The 15,937-nt window shown below is 45.4% G+C and overlaps 1 protein-coding gene and 1 long non-coding RNA gene across 11 annotated transcripts in view; one reads left to right on the top strand and one right to left on the bottom strand.

The window, feature by feature from the left end:
* The window catches only part of nav2b (neuron navigator 2b), a 94,887-nt gene that overhangs the window by 37,113 nt on the left and 41,837 nt on the right, over window positions 1-15,937 (top strand). For 7 of the 9 annotated variants that reach the window (XM_034288501.1, XM_034288497.1, XM_034288500.1 and 4 more), the window contains 4 exons: window positions 4,208-5,198; window positions 5,341-5,459; window positions 12,886-12,994; window positions 15,158-15,538. In XM_034288501.1, the coding sequence (XP_034144392.1) occupies window positions 4,208-5,198; window positions 5,341-5,459; window positions 12,886-12,994; window positions 15,158-15,538 (1,600 nt within the window). The remainder of the gene's footprint in view (window positions 1-4,207; window positions 5,199-5,340; window positions 5,460-12,885; window positions 12,995-15,157; window positions 15,539-15,937) is intronic. The other 2 variants (XM_034288503.1, XM_034288502.1) reach the window with 1 other exon arrangement.
* On the bottom strand, window positions 183-9,740 carry LOC109614683. Of its 2 annotated transcripts, XR_002195617.2 has the most exons (4): window positions 9,623-9,740; window positions 9,409-9,451; window positions 2,409-2,541; window positions 183-356 (listed from the first exon to the last, which is right to left on the bottom strand). It is a non-coding gene; the product is annotated as an uncharacterized LOC109614683 (long non-coding RNA). The 2 variants fall into 2 exon arrangements; XR_002195616.2 differs by lacking the exon at window positions 9,623-9,740 and having other exon boundaries at window positions 9,409-9,523.

Here is a 15,937-nt window from a genome sequence, read left to right as displayed (position 1 = left end):
GTATGGTCCGGAACACCGGTTCAGGTACTTCTAGTTTTAGATAAACAGCGTTCTGGTTCCTTTTTTAAGCAAAAGAGCTGTCTGGGACGTCTGAGATAGGCTACTTTAATGGATCAAGCATACATTTTGATGAACATAGTTTTGTCAGTTCCTGCACTTATTTTATCCCAAGTAAAGCCCTGGTTGCAGGTAGGGTAGTGTTTGTTATCTCCTCTTGGCTGGCAGTGTTGTTTGGGAAGTGGCTGTCAGCCAGTAGAAAAATATTTGTCCACCTCTTTGACTGGAACATTTCCACCGTCAGAGGTTCATGAACAGGGCTCGACCCCCGGGAGTTAAGATGACAGGGTTTCCTAAACCTGGAACACACACATGGATAGAAAGGAAACGGTTATCCTAGATCACACACACAGATATGGAACCGACAGTTACAGTAGAACACACACACCGATATGGAACTGACAGTTACAGTAGAACACACACACAGATATGGAACTGACAGTTACAGTAGAACACACACCGATATGGAACCGACAGTTACAGTAGAACACACACCGATATGGAACCGACAGTTACAGTAGAACACACACACTGATATGGCACCGACAGTTACAGTAGAACACACACACCGATATGGAACCGACAGTTACAATAGAACACACACCGATATGGAACCGACAGTTACAGTAGAACACACACACCGATATGGAACCGACAGTTACAGTAGAACACACACACTGATATGGAACAGACAGTTACAGTAGATCACACACCCTGATATGGAATCGACAGTTACAGTAAAACACACACACCGATATGGAACCAACAGTTACAGTAGATCACACACACTGATATGGAACCAACAGTTACAGTAGATCACACACACTGATATGGAACCAACAGTTACAGTAGATCACACACACTGATATGGAACCGACAGTTACAGTAGAACACACACACCTATATGGAACCGACAGTTACAGTAGAACACACACACTCATATGGAACCGACAGTTACAGTAGATCACACACACCGATATGGAACCGACAGTTACAGTAGATCACACACACCGATATGGAACCGACAGTTACAGTAGAACACACACTCATATGGAACCGACAGTTACAGTAGAACACACACACCTATATGGAACCGACAGTTACAGTAGATCACACACACCGATATGGAACCGACAGTTACAGTAGAACACACACACCGATATGGAACCGACAGTTACAGTAGACCACACACACTGATATGGAACCAACATTTATCATAGAACACACACAGAGAGCGAAAATCTCTATGTGCATGCTTTGTATTTTGTCTTTGTCTGTGGTGTTAGAGAAGCAGGTAATTATTTTACAGCATGGGAGTCGTTAAGGTGAACTATCAATCATTTACATTTAGTCAAATGTTACACAAAATGAAAGATTTAAATGATGTAATTGTCATTGTACATAATGTCTTAACTACAGGTTTTAAATGCATCTCAGACAACCTTTAAGTCATAGACGTTTCTTTCTGGGAAGTGAACAGCTATTTTCGCACCCCAACACCTGTAATTTATTTTGGCTTTGCTCTGAATACCTCTCATTTTTACGACATTGGTTATGTGTGTATTGCAATGTGTTACATTTGGCCTTACAAATGTGCTACTTCCTCTCCTTTGTCAAGTCTATATTTACTGTGTTCCTGTCTGTGTTTAATTATAGTCTGGTGGACATCACGTCACACCCTGGCTTTAGGACTGCAGTGGTGTAAATAAATCTGTCTGAAAACATAGCCTTGTTTGACTTTAAATTATATGTCTGATTACGAATCCCGACTGTACATCTTATTTCTAGATTGAGAGTCTAAATCCTCAATTGTGTAAAGCCAATCAGAACAGACCAGAGCAGGCCTGGCGCCAGGACGTTGTGACTGGGGGGGGGGGGGGGGGGGGGTGGTTGGGTTGGGGGGGCCTTGACGTTTGGCCTACAGCGGGGTCAGACTGGTCCACAATCAGCATGTGTCATGTCGCTTCTGTGTGACAACGGATTCCCTGGGCATTGATTGAACTTGAATTAGTGTCAATGTGGTACAGAGAGGGAGGGAATGGCCGAGAGGGAGGGAATGACCGAGAGGGAGGGAAAGAGGGAATGTCAGGGGGGGGGGGGGCGGAGGGAGAGAGAACGAGGGAACAAGAAATAATCCGAGAGGAAAGGGGTAGAAAGAAAGTGTGGCAGAGAGGGCTGTGAGTGTCATCACTGTGAGAGTCTGGTGAGGAGAAATGGAGAGCTCATTGGGTGTATAGTTAAGGTAAAACAGACACACTGGAGGCTAAAGGAATTGCAAACGTTTAGTGTTTACCTCTTTTAGAGAAATCAAGCATGTTTGGAACTGTACAATGAGCACTCTTATTACTGACCTGTCAATCAAGAGTCATCTGGAAAGGTGAGTGTCTGTGAGCAGCTATTCTGTGGTGGCACAGCAGTGATTCCATTGCCATTGCCATGGCAGCAGTTCTGATGTAGCTGCAGGGGGTGTTTTATAGATTTTTCCTAGGGAAATATGGAAGGATGCTAGTTTAACAATCAAATCTGGATCTAAACTTTGGGTTGTTTATGCATCTGTCTCTCTTTAGCTCTACAAAGGTACAGTTAGTTAAAGTTACAGTAGTGTTCAGTAGAAGTCTCAAGTGATGCTATGGTGAGGTGAAGTTGCAGTGGTTCCCTCTGCATTCAAAATACATATATTTTGGATTTCAGTTCTATGTGATGCCCGAAAACAAATGATTCCGAATTTGGTAGATACTCAGTAGCACGCCATTAAAATATATATTTCAAGTTACAACGGCAGGTAGAACACTGCTATGTAGCAGTGATTGACTGAGGTGGAATGTTGAAGTGTTCCCACACAAACACTATAACCCTAGTCTAGTGAATAGGTGTGTTAACATTTTCTGCCTGCACTTGGCTTTTAGTCCCTGTAGCAGCTGCCCGGTCTGCAGTTAGCAAACCATTACACAGCACAGGGCGTGTTGAGTGTCTAAAGCTGTACTGTGTATGTTGTAACTAACTGGGTGCTAAGTGTTTTGGGCGAACACTTCTCTGTTGCTCTTACTAAATGCCCTGCTACTGGGTCTATGGTTGGGGGAATACAGTAAATATGTTGTGAGTTTACCAGGTGAGGCTGATCATCTAAAATCCTGTCAGTTCTGTATTTGAAGTATAACTCGACTTCAGTTAGTTTTGTTTATGAGCTCAGGTGTGTGTGAGCGCTGTATGTGGCTGACGGTCAGTGTTGAGCTGGCAAGAACAGACCTGCTTTCATGATTGGCTGCCCCTCCCGGGCCCTCTCCCTCTGAAGCTCTGGAAACTGTACACAACCCAACGCCAAAGTTTGGGTTTGAAATTCAAACGTCCGCTAGCTGTGGCATTTCTTTTTTTTTTTAAACCGTTTGGCTTCCATTCTCCACCTCCCTACAGTGATGATAAGAGGAGAGGTTTGTGCCTGGGCTTTAACCGTAGCTGTTCCTGCTTACAGTTTTGTATCGTCTGCAACGGTTTCCCAGCTGGTTGCCATGCAGCCTTACTGGACCTAGAGGTAGGTCAGATATCCATAAAACATTGACGATTGATTTTGTTCTTAATTGATCATTCAGTATCTGAATGTTAATGAATTGTCAGCTGAAGTACTCTGAATTGTGTAGAGAATGATGAACAGTAAAATCTTTTGAAATAAAAGTGTCTTTCTGTTTTGGTGTATTTGATGACTTGCTGTTAACAAATTGTGGAGTATGTTTACTCAGCATGTAATTCACGGTTATACACTGTGATACCCAGTGTAGCCATGGAGGCTAGCATGAGTGAACAGCTAACTAATTTCCTTGGGACAGATCTATGTAAACTGGTGCCGCTGAATCTGTCGGGAAGGAATGGGATGTGTGGAATGACAATCCGCAGTTATTTAAGTGTTGGGGCTAATCATAATATTGCAAGTGTTAACATTGGTTTGGATCATTGGATTCTGGAAGCGTAGGGGACATTTGGCCCCGGACAGAATGTGAAGCTTTTCTTGGTCCCTTCATAAGTTGTGTGGATCCAGAACATTACCCCGTGACGTAAAGTAGTGGTGCGTTCCCTATCGTACTGTTCCCGCATTAAGACGGAGATCTCATTCTACACCCAATGCTCTTCCTTCTCTCGTCTCTGCTTGACTCCACAGAGAGAAGCACCGCGGCCTCTCCTGCCATGATGGAACACTGTGTTTCTCCGGGGCCCAATGGGTCCGTTCTGTCATCCATCGGCCAGCCCAATGCAGGCAACGGCAGCAAGCCTTGGAGGAGTAAGTCTCTGAACGCCAAGCACAGTGCCACCTCCCCTATGCTGTCCGTCAAACAGGACCCGCCCACCAGGCAGTCTTCAGCCGTGCACCCAGAGGTCCCACCCAAGGTCATTGCCCAAAAGTCCATGCTGGAAAAACTCAAGCTCTTCAATAGCAAAGGAGGCTCCAAGGCAGTTGGGGTCCTGACTGACATTCCGACAGGACATGTGAAGGAGGTGACGGAGGTGCACTCCCCCACTGTGGACCGCCTGGAGGAGACAGAGGGGAACTGCCGACCACCCGGCCCCAAGCTGGCCCTGAAGGGCATCGCCCAGCGCACCCTCAGTCGGGCCCTCACCCCTAGGAAGAGTTCTCAGGAGAAAGACAAGGCCCGGCCCGCCGAGAGGGACAAGACCCGTGAGGGTGGCTCCAAGCCGGGGTCCGTCACAGAGCAGGAGGAACCCGGGGACGAGTCCAGGCACGAGGGATTCGGTTCAGACGCAGCAGAGCCAAAGAGGAACACCAAAACCACAAGCCTCATCCCAAAAGGAGGCAAGGCTGGCAGGAAGGAGAGCTCGGCCTCCACCGCACACAGCGGAATACCAAAGCCAGGGTCCAAGCCCGGGAAAACCCCTTCCGGCCAGGACGGGGAGAGGCCCCGGAGTCTGAGGGCCGGGGGGGGCGGGGGCCTCTCGATCCACAAGGGACAGCTGGACCACCGAAGCTCCTGCTCCAGCCTGGCCTCCTCTGAAGGAAGGTGTCACCATGACCATGCCCAGGCAGCGCCACCGGTGGGCCCCACAGCCAGCAACACCTCTAGTGTCCAGCTGCCTCAGCCCCAGCAGCAGTACAGCCACCCCAACACGGCCACCGTGGCACCATTCATGTACAGGTACTTTACCGCAACGTAGATCATTCTTACGAATAACGTCATACGCGTTTCCTGGGGACGGGTGTTACTGTGCTGCCCGTGACTAATGGAGGGGGCTGACCTGGGAGAGATGTCTTCTCCTCATTGTTTTGTCACCCTGTAGGTCTCAGCCAGATGTGACTGGAGGAGACGTGACGATGGAGGCAGCAGGGCCAGCGGAGAGTGGCAGAGAGACTGCAGCCTTCAATAAGTCAGCGCACAGCTCTCTGGAGGACCTGACAGGTAAATAACGTAGTTTCTCTGTCTTAGTTGGGAAGTTTATTTGAAACTGTCGCCCTGCAAAAAAAGATATATACTGTGTAAGGTTCAATGCTTGCTACAAAACAACCAAAATGTGTTTTTTGGGCCAATACCAATTGTCTTTTTTCAAGGTGGTAAATGTGGCTGAAGACCAATATTTAATGCTGATATTCAGTACAATTACAGTACAATCTATAATTTACATCTTTAATATTCCTCATGGAATATTTCTATTTCCTTATTCAATCTATTATTGTTATGACGAGTTTTACATTTCTCTCTTTCTTTGATTAAATGTTTTATTATTATTTTGTTGTTATTCCATTTTTATTTTTCAATTTTCAATTTCTGTAATGCAAGTTCTGGTGCTATCAGTGGAATAACCTCTGTGTAAATGTAACAATCTGCTGATGACGGATAATTCAAGCTCTTGTGCTGCTGTATAGATATTGATGTAGGCTAATATCTCACAAAAGGACTGACGAGTTCATCCAAGCGCTGGAGCGCAAATATTGAGATACAGGGCTGGCTCAGTAAACAGTTCTGGGAACTGTAATTCAGTGAGGATGAATACTATATCCATGTACAGACATGGCATACATGTCCCCCTGGGGACGGCCGGGTAAGACATGGATGCAGACGTTCTCTCACAAAGGCACCGATGGGTTCATCCTAGCGCTGGAGTGCGAGGGCTGAGGTACCGGGGTGGAGAGTCCCCCTGGAGGGTGGTTAGAGAATTGTACCAATCTGAAACGTTTATATTTTTCTTTTCATTGTAAAGCACATTGAATTGCTTCTATGTATGAATAGTGCTATATAAATAAACGTGTTTGCTATAATGCCAATTAGACCTTATATTAGAACATGTATTCACAGATGCTTATGGAAGCAGTTTCTTAGTTGACAGGATGGTACTCTAACAACTCAAATTTTCTACACATCTATAACCTCATTGACAAAACTTCCAGAACAAAATTCAAAACTAGCTATATGTAGCCTATATCAAGAAATTAGCTAGTTGTTACTTAATCAAAACCAGTTATGAGGATAAATTGAGGCTGTGACTTTAACACCTTGTTTGTTTCACCTTTTCTGAATGATAATCAGCAAGCTGTCATTTTAGCTCTCTGATGTCCTAGCACCACCACTTAGCGTCACACATTAAATGGGTTGGGTTAGTCATCGTAGTTTTCAGAGTCAACACTAGAGGGTGCAACTGGATGTGTTATACAGGGACTGTCAGAGAAACTGAAAGAACATGACAGGATGTGTCATACTTGGACTGTCAGAGAGACTGATAGAACACAACTGGATGTGTCATACTGGGACTGTCAGAGAGACTGATAGACCATAACTGGATGTGTCATACTGGGACTTTTAGAGAGACTGATAGAACACAACTGGATGTGTCATACTGGGACTATCAGAGAGACTGATAGAACACGGCCAATGGCTGACAGACCAGAAAAGTCTACACACCCCTGTTAAAATGCCAGGTTCTTGTGATGTAAAATATTGAGAAAAAGAGAAATCATGTCAGAACATTTTCCACCTTTAATGTGATCTATAACCTGAACAATTCAATTAAAAAACAAACTCAAATCTTTGAGGGGAAAAATTTTTAAATAAAAAACTCAATAACCTAGTTGCATAATTGTGTACACCCTTAAACTAATACTTTGTTGAAGCACCTTTTGATTTTATTACAGCACTCAGTCTTTTTGAGTAGGAGTCTATTAGCATGGCACATCTTGACATGGCAATATTTGCCCACTCTTCTTTGCAAAAGCACTCCAAATCTGTCAGATTGCGAGGACATGTCCTGTGCACAGCCCTCTTCAGATCACCCCACAGACGTTCAATTGGATTCAGGTCTGGGCTCTGGCTGGGCCATTCTAAAACCTTAATCTTCTTCTGGTGAAGCCATGCTTTTGTGGATTTGGATGTCTGCTTTGGGTTGTTTTCGTGCTGAAAGGTGAAGTTCCTCTTCATCTTCAGCTTTCTAACGGACGCCTGAAGGCTTTGTGCCAAAATTGCCTGGTATTTGCAACTGTTCATAATTCCCTCCACCCTGACTGAGGACCCGGTTCCAGCTGAAGAAAAACAGACCCAAAGCATGACACTGCCCCCACCATGTTTCACTGTGGGTATGGTGTCCTTTGGGAATTATAGCCAAAAAGTTCAACCTTGGTTTCATCAGACCATAACACATTTTCCCACATGCATTTGGGGGACTTGATGTTTGTTTTTGCAAACTTCAGCCAGGCTTGGTTGTTTTTCTTTGTAAGAAAAGGCTTCCGTCTTTCAAACCTACCCCATACCCCATTCATATGAAGAATACATGAGATTGTTGTCACATAGCACACTGCCAGTACTTACCAGAAATTCCTGCAGTTCCTTTTATGTTGCTGTAGGCCTCTTGGAAGCCTCCCTGACCAGTTTTCTTCTGGTCTTTTCATCAATTTTGAATGTGATTGGTTAATTCTGAACACAGCCACATCCCCAGTTATAAGAGGTGTGTACACTTATGCAATGAGATTATTGTAAGGTTTTTATTTTTCCCCCTCAAAGATTTCAGTTTGTTTTTCAATTGAATTGTTCACATTATAGGTCACAGTGGAAAAAGTTAAAAGTGGGGAAAAAGTGGGTTAAAAGTGGAAAAAGTTCTGACTTGATTTATCTTTGTCTCATTCTTTTACATTACAAAAACCTGGCCTTTTAACAGGGGTGTGTAGACTTTTTATATCCACTGTGTGGTCTGTTCTTCCTTTCAAAAAACCATGCTTGAAGGTGTAAATGAAGAGACGCGGCAGAAAGGAAATGTTCAAACTGTGTTATGAGGAGTCTTCCTTGTGTGTTCTGCTTTCTGAAAATGGTTAAACCAAAACACGGTTTGGCACAGAGATGCAGTGAACTGGGTCATGGATCACCACACCTACAGAAAAGTAAAGACCCGCAAATCCCTGTCTTAAATACTGTCCTGTTTTGGAGGTTTGGGAGAGGACTCTGACAGCTATCATATCCCTACGCAACTAAGCATTAGCAAACAGAATAAATTGTTTCTTCATAAAAAACAATTATTCATAAAACCAAACATGAAATTGTAATTTACAAATCCCTCCTGTAGAAGAAATAAACAAATACCATAAAAGATTGAACATTTAACCAAGAACATTTTGCGTCAAGTCTCATAATCAGACATAAACAAGACGTTGCAAATGGTGGGCCCAGGGTGGAGTGGAGGACGGAGGGGTTTGTTTGGGATTTACTAAGTCATTACAAAGGACAGTTTCGGTTTCTGTACCCAACTGACCCTCAGGCTGGGTTCAACCCTTGGTCCCAGATTCTGTCACAGTATGTACATTTGCCAAGGAATATTTCCAAACAATGTTTAATTAAATTACAACTTCAACTGGATATCTCACTGTTAAATGGCATACTTTCCAAAGAATACAAATATTTTTTTTCTCACACATTGGACAAATTCTCAGATTTTCTGAAAATCTTTTTTAAATTAAAGGGATAGTTCGCCTAAAAATCATATTTATCAAAAAAAATCACTTACCAAAAGTTAGTCCAGAATGGACGTAGAGTAATTATTCAGCTCTGTCCCCGGCTGTAATTAGCGTTCTTAGCATCGGCCAAATTTATGAATGATAACTGTGTGTCCCACTACTGGAAAGCTCCATTGCAAGCGGAAAACTACTCCAAAACACTCCAAACTAAGAATTGTGGTGTTGTTTAACTCAAAGAACATGATGATGTTGTATTCCTCGAAAAAAGTTTCGCGATATATTTGTAATTTCAAATAAACAGGATCTTCCTGTGTTTACCAGTCAGTTTTGTTCTCAATTGGAAGAGGTGTATATGTCACGAAGAGGTGTATATGTCACAATAAACAAAAGGTATTGCTAGCTAGGAAGCAAGTTACCTGTTTCGTCAATGATATTCACCAAAGGACAGTCAACGTTTACCTGCTTGAGCGACAAAGGAAAATACATTAATACGACCAGGAAGAATACTTTTTCCGTGGGATAGAACCTTACTTGTTCGAACAAGAATACATAGAGGATAAATTGACCGAACTAGAATGGCTAGAAGACCAGCAGCTGACGATGGTGAACCAGTTTATCCTTAACCCTTACCCAGAATGTCCGGAGGATGGTGGTATAGCTGTGGATAGTGCAATCTAATGCCAACCGAAATGGAATGCTTTTGTTGCAACGAATGGGAACTATTGATTCCAGTGCTGGAGACCATGAATGACCCGGTCCCTGAAGCTGAACTCATTTCAAGATGTGTGGTTGATCATCCGGATTACGCCCCCATCATAACTCCTGGGGTGCTAGAGCCTTTTTTTTTACATTCCAAAAATTAACTGGAAAAAACGTTCTAGGCCAGAGAGACCCAATGGCCAGCTCTCAAAATAGTAAGTAGCTACCTAACATTAGCAACCAAGTGTATAAGACACTGCTATTTGTTTGGATAGTATATTCCATACACATGCTTTATATTTTTATGCTCAAAAATAAAACTAAATCAGCATACTAAAAACTACACCAAAGCACACAAGCCCATGGGAGTGGCTGTAGGAAATAATTCGCTAGTGCTGGTTTGGATTGGCCAAATTCCGCCAGTTGTCTGGTCATTGTACAGTTTATAAAAATTGATTCTCTCACGACAGTAGTTTTCCACTTGCAATGCAGCTTTGCTGTAGTGGGACGCACAGTTTCCATTCATAAATTTGGACACTGTTAAGAATGTTAATTACAGAGCTGAATAATGGATGGTGGGAAAAAATTACTATGTCCTTTCCGGACTAAATTTGATAAGTGATTTTTTGGATCAATATGATTTTTAGACCAACAACCAAATACTAGACCAAATACCTTTTATGTTTTTTTTGCTTTGGGTTTTTCTCTCACTGTTCCAATGAATCACAGTACTGAAGAAGATTATTGTGAATTGTGAAGCATAAAATTAACTGGATGTTCTGGGAAACCTCATTGTTCCCCATCACAAATGTGGGTCTCTCTTCCCATCTACACATGTCAATACTTTCTAGCGAGGAATAAATTAAAATTCCGCCATGGAGGGCAAAAGCCCCAGTGTCCTGTGGATTCTTATTGAGCCTCTCAGCAATAGATCAGAGATATTGCCTCAAAGTTCACAATGATTTGGCAGGCCCACACAAAGCCTGTCTGAATGCACTCATCAGCACTGTACCGCTGCACTCAGAGGGAGTGGAGAAATGCTCTTGGAAACTCAGATTTTCTCCGCTGGGATGAAAGTGTGTAGCCATTGTTTGCTACTGAGCTACGCTGCCTCTGCCTTACAGGAAACACACTGAAAATACTGAGCTTTGTGAACTGTTAGACAAGTTCAGTGAGTGTGGAGAGAGAGGCTGGTTCTGACTCCGGAACTGACTGGTGGAGTGATGGAGTTTTGTCCTGAGGCAGCCCCGACCCAGGCTCTGTATCTGTGTGTCCTCCCGGGCCGTCAGGAGGGGAGAACGGGCCAGAGTCTGACTGAATTGAACTCCAAGAGCTCATCTGCATGTTAAAGGATGTCTATGTCATGGAGTTACCAAGGCTCCTGACCACACACAAGATGTTTTTGTCTGTGTGTGTGTGCGTACGCGTGCGTGCGTGCGTACACGCCTGTGAGAGTGTGTATGTGTCTGTTTGTGGGTGTGTGGGTTGTGCATGGCTGTAGAGGTCTTTGTGTGAGGAAGGAAGAACCAGTCAGAACAGGGAGACTGGGCAGCTCTGGGGCGGGTTAGGGTTAGTTACATCACTCTCATTACCACTTTGGGGCTGGCGGATTAAACAACATAAAAACAAGCATCTACTCACGCCCTCAGCCGACCCCGATCGTAACGCGTCATGGAGAGACACAGCTGCCACACACACCAGGATGGTCCTACACCTGGAGCGTCTGGTCTGGACTACATGGAGGGAGAAGAAATTATTCCTCACAGTAAGAGTGGTGACAACTGGGATTCTTCACCCAGCACAGCCAGGTTTGGGGAGCCATCACACAGTGGAGCTGAACCCACTATCAGGACCACTGCCTCTCCGGGAGGCTCCAAGCATCTGCCACGCGCCATCTCCACCAGATCGGCCCCAGACAAAACGAGACAGGCAGCCGCAGAGCCCAACACCTCTGAGGAGGCGCCGGGGAACCCAGGGACTTGTGACCCTGTGACCCTGAACTGGACAGCCCCGAGATTGGAGGCCAGAGCCAAACATTTGAACCGGGAGCAGGACTCCCTGGAGGTGTCCAGTCACAGGCAGAGTCGGCTCTTCCAGGTGCACCTGCAGCAGTCCTGTGTCTGGGACGGAATCGCTCAAATCAACCAGGAGATCCTCCTCACTATGCTGGACATGTATGAGAAGCATGATAGTAAGTGTGTGTGTGTTTATAGTGGGGTTGTTTGTGTGTGTATGCGCCCCCTCCACAGCCCTCTGCGTTTTATTTGGCTGCTGCTTACCTTCAAATGTCCCAGAACTGCTGGACTAGACATGCCTTCTTTCAGCTGCAGAACAGTCTGTTAATGCTTTTGAGGCATTCAGGGTATGTTTCCCTTTTACCGCTCGCTAAGCGCCGTCAGCTCTCAATGTTACATCGGCAGGGAAAGTGACACGAATTGGGACTTCCTCGAGGGTGGTCAGCTTTAAAATGGGAGAAACGTTATACAAATGCTCCATCAAAGAGCTGCTCTTAAAGTCTTCCTTGTGAGCTGCCTATAAGGATTTAGTGGTGTTGTAAAGGGCAGGTTTAGCCCTGTGAATGGGCTCATTTGTGCTCCCTTCAAGTCCTGGTGGAATGCCTTGACAGGGAGTGCTGCTCAGCTCTCTTGCCCACATTTCTCTGACGGCTGTGTGTGTGTGTATATGTGCTTTGAGACCCCCTGGCCCCTTCTGATCATAGTAGACAAACAATTTTAATCTGCTCAGCAAAATCCTCACTCACCTACTGTATGACTGGTCTTTATTTGGAAAAAGGCTTTGGTTGAATTAGCAGCCCCGGTTTTCTCCTTCCCAGCACTTCTACTGTACAGCATCAGGAAGGAAACTGACATTAATGGAATCACAAAGCATTTCCTTCAAAGCAATACTAATTAATATAAATACTGTTTTGTATAGTTCTGGTTTGGGTTCTGATTGTCTTTGAGTCATTGTGTGTTATGTTGTATTTAGGAATCTGTGAATTTCTTTGAGTCATTGTGTGTTATGTTGTATTTAGGAATCTGTGAATTTCTTTGGGTCATCACGAGTGTTAATGGATTCCTTTGCCGGTTGAAATCTTCACATTTTGAGGATGTCCTGACAAGCCTGTGCCACGTGTGTTGTTTGACGAAGCAGCTGTTTCTGGATCCTAACCCAGCCAACCCCTCCTGCTGCAGGTGAAGGGCCAGAGGCCAGGCGCTTGCGGACGGTGAGGAACATTGCAGATCTGAGACAGAACCTGGAAGAGACCATGTCCAGCCTGAGAGGAACACAAATCAGCCACAGGTTGGTCCTGGACCTTCTCCACTCTCCACGTCCCTCTGTCTGTCTGTCCCTCTGTCTGTCTGTCTCTCTGACGTCTGTCTCTCTGACGTCTGTCTCTCTGATATCTGTCTCTCTGACTTCTGTCTGTCTCTCCGACGTCTGTCACTCTGACGTCTGTCTCTCTGATATCTGTCTGTCTGACTTCTGTCTATCTCTCTGACATCTGTCTCTCTGACATCTGTCTGTCTGACGTATGTCTCTCTGATATCTGTCTGTCTGACTTCTGTCTATCTCTCTGACATCTGTCTCTCTGATATCTGTCTGTCTGTCTGTCTGTTTCTCTGACGTCTGTCTCTCTGACTTCTGTCTCTCTCTCATCTGTCTCCCTGACATCTGTCTCTCTCTCTGACACCTGTCTGTCCATCTGTGTGTCTCTCTGTCTGTACATAGAGAGATTCTGTTGTATTCATTGCTATATTGGAAGATGTTTGAGTGGCTTGGCTCAATACTAATAGGTGAGCGTGTAACACTTTGCGAAGTAATAAACAACATCTAGTAAAACTAAGGCGTTTCCAAGGATTAAGAAATGGATCAAGATGTTGTCATGAATATTTTCTAAATCTAACAACCTGTGGTAACAGAATCAGGATATTACCATGTATATTATGTAAATGTGACATTCCATTGCTGACAGCGGTGGATATAGTCCTGTAACTGTACATTTTTGTGCATTGATCATCTTTATTGCAAAAATAAATATAGTTCATTAGAAAAACAAGTGGTTTTGTGCTCATGTCAATATTACACTGGTAGCTAATGGTTACAGACCATGGAATCAGATCAGGAATGCAGACAGGCAATATACCTCTATATCAGTTTAGGTGGTTTTCTACCATACCGCCTCTTATGTTGGGTAGCAACTGACTTAAAAAGATGTTATGAAACCTATTTCACAATGACATGAGTTGGTTTGAAGAAATACTGGCAGGCAGGCTACCTGTTTATAAAAAGAAAAATCCTGAGTCAAACAAGCTTGGTGGTGGTGCAAGTGTACAATCTATATATTTTTTTGTTTCAACGTCATAAAGAAAGCTTTTGAAGTCTGTGGAATTGGACAGAGTTTTAGTGCACAGTATGTGGGAAGCAGGCAAGGAGGACAGACCGTCCAGTTCACATTACTTCAGGAGCAGTGCCTCTTAGCAGGATGAGTTTGGATTCTAAGCTATTCACCGACACATTGCTGGAATTACAACACAGGCCAGTTCCAAGTCCTGTGACACCCTGGCAGAGCATGGGTGAAGTTAGCATCTGTGGTGCTTGGGGGGGATTTTCCTTTTTGCCCTGAAATGAAAGCGTGATATTTATTTAGATCGATGTGGGGAGGGCCGAGTCGCATGAGGCGAATTATGTCTGGTATGTGAACCATTCGAATCCCAGCTTGTCTACATGACAGCGTCTTCCAAGGCCTGCAGAGGCATCAGCCTTTTAATGACAAGTGGGAGCGGACGGTCACATGTTGGTCTTGACATCCTCTTTTGTTCCCGGGCCTGATGTGCCGCCTGGTGCCGTGGTCTTGAGCCCAGCCGTGACATCAGCTCCGAGACCCCTGGGGTCGGCCATCACCGCGTTAAAAGCTGCTTTTGTCTCCCAGGTCGATTTAAAAAACATTGAGAAACCGTGAAAAGCACTCCTGGTGGGCTGTTCTGCAATACCAAAAGTGTTTCTAGACTCTGTATGTGGGAGAAGAGAAAAATGCGTATTGTTTGGTCTGAACGCACATCTTCCTCTATGTTGTTGGGTGGTTGGATTTACGGTCTCTCTGGAGGTGTTAACGCATTTGGCTTTTCATGTCGGGGTGGCTGTTCCCGTGGCGTGGACGAAGAATACACACCCCAGCTGTCCTTGTGCATGTTGAGTGCGTCGCTTTGGGTTTTGGGTAATATCTCTAGATTGTTGTCAGACTTAGAAGGCAGTGGTGAATACCGACCTACTCACCCCCGACCCCCGACCCCCCCCCCCCCCCCACTACACACTGATTTGATTGACAGCCGTTGCCCTGGAAAGAGACTTGTTCAGTTTCTGGCTCCTGTCTTAAGCAGCGGGGGTGTTTTTTGTGTTTGACCTTTTGGCATTCCCATGTTTGACCCTGAATGTCCCCCCCCCCCCAACCCCTCCCCTGTCCAGCGCCCTGGAGACCACCTTCGACAGCATCGTCACCACAGAGGTCACCGGAAGAGGCCCACTGAACCTGTGTACCCGCCCCGACCCAGCGCTGGCCTGGCGGCTGGCCCCTCCCAGCCCCCGCCTTCAGGCCGGGGACGCCCCGTCCACCGGGGACGGGTACGCTGCGGCGTCGCGGGCCCCTGCCGGTCGCGCGGCGAGCCCAGAGGGCGGGCTCTACGGCCGCTGCAGGCAGGCGTCCGGTCAGGAGGGCACGGCCGTCTGTGACCTGGACCTGACGGACAAGATGGATGAGCTGGACGGTGTCGCCGTGGAGACCGCGGGGTACATCAGCGACGGAGATGTCCTGGGGAGTGACCTCCGCTTGGAAAATGTCTCCAAGGGGTGGGTGTCCGCAGACGGGGGGTCTAGTGTGGGGGCTGTATCTAAACCCGAAAAACACACAGGATTGCTGGTTAGTTTGTGGTGAACATTAGGTAGCCTTGATCACTGCTTTTCACCCTTTAGCGGTTGTGCGTTTTTTTTTGTATGCAGCTGTAAAGAAGTTGCCTACTTTGAAAGGAGAAACCTCGTTTTGAGTTGAACCGAGTGTCTGCAATTTAGCGATAATTTCAGCTTTTGATGGCTTTCCGACTACTTGTTTCTATTTAGTTTGGCTGCAAACGAGAGTTGTGGAAGCTGCATGGAACCGAGGTCACATCTACACACAGGCACTGAATTACTGGAAAGTGTCGAACTGGCATCAAATGAATAGCCGGTTCTCACTGAAAACCTGTTGCCCAC

The sequence above is a fragment of the Esox lucius genome, chromosome 19 (genome assembly GCF_011004845.1).
Source record: "Esox lucius isolate fEsoLuc1 chromosome 19, fEsoLuc1.pri, whole genome shotgun sequence".
In the NCBI taxonomy this organism is placed as follows: Eukaryota; Metazoa; Chordata; class Actinopteri; order Esociformes; family Esocidae; genus Esox; species Esox lucius.
Note: the sequence above shows the minus strand (reverse complement) of the source record. Positions and strands in the feature narration are given on the sequence as shown.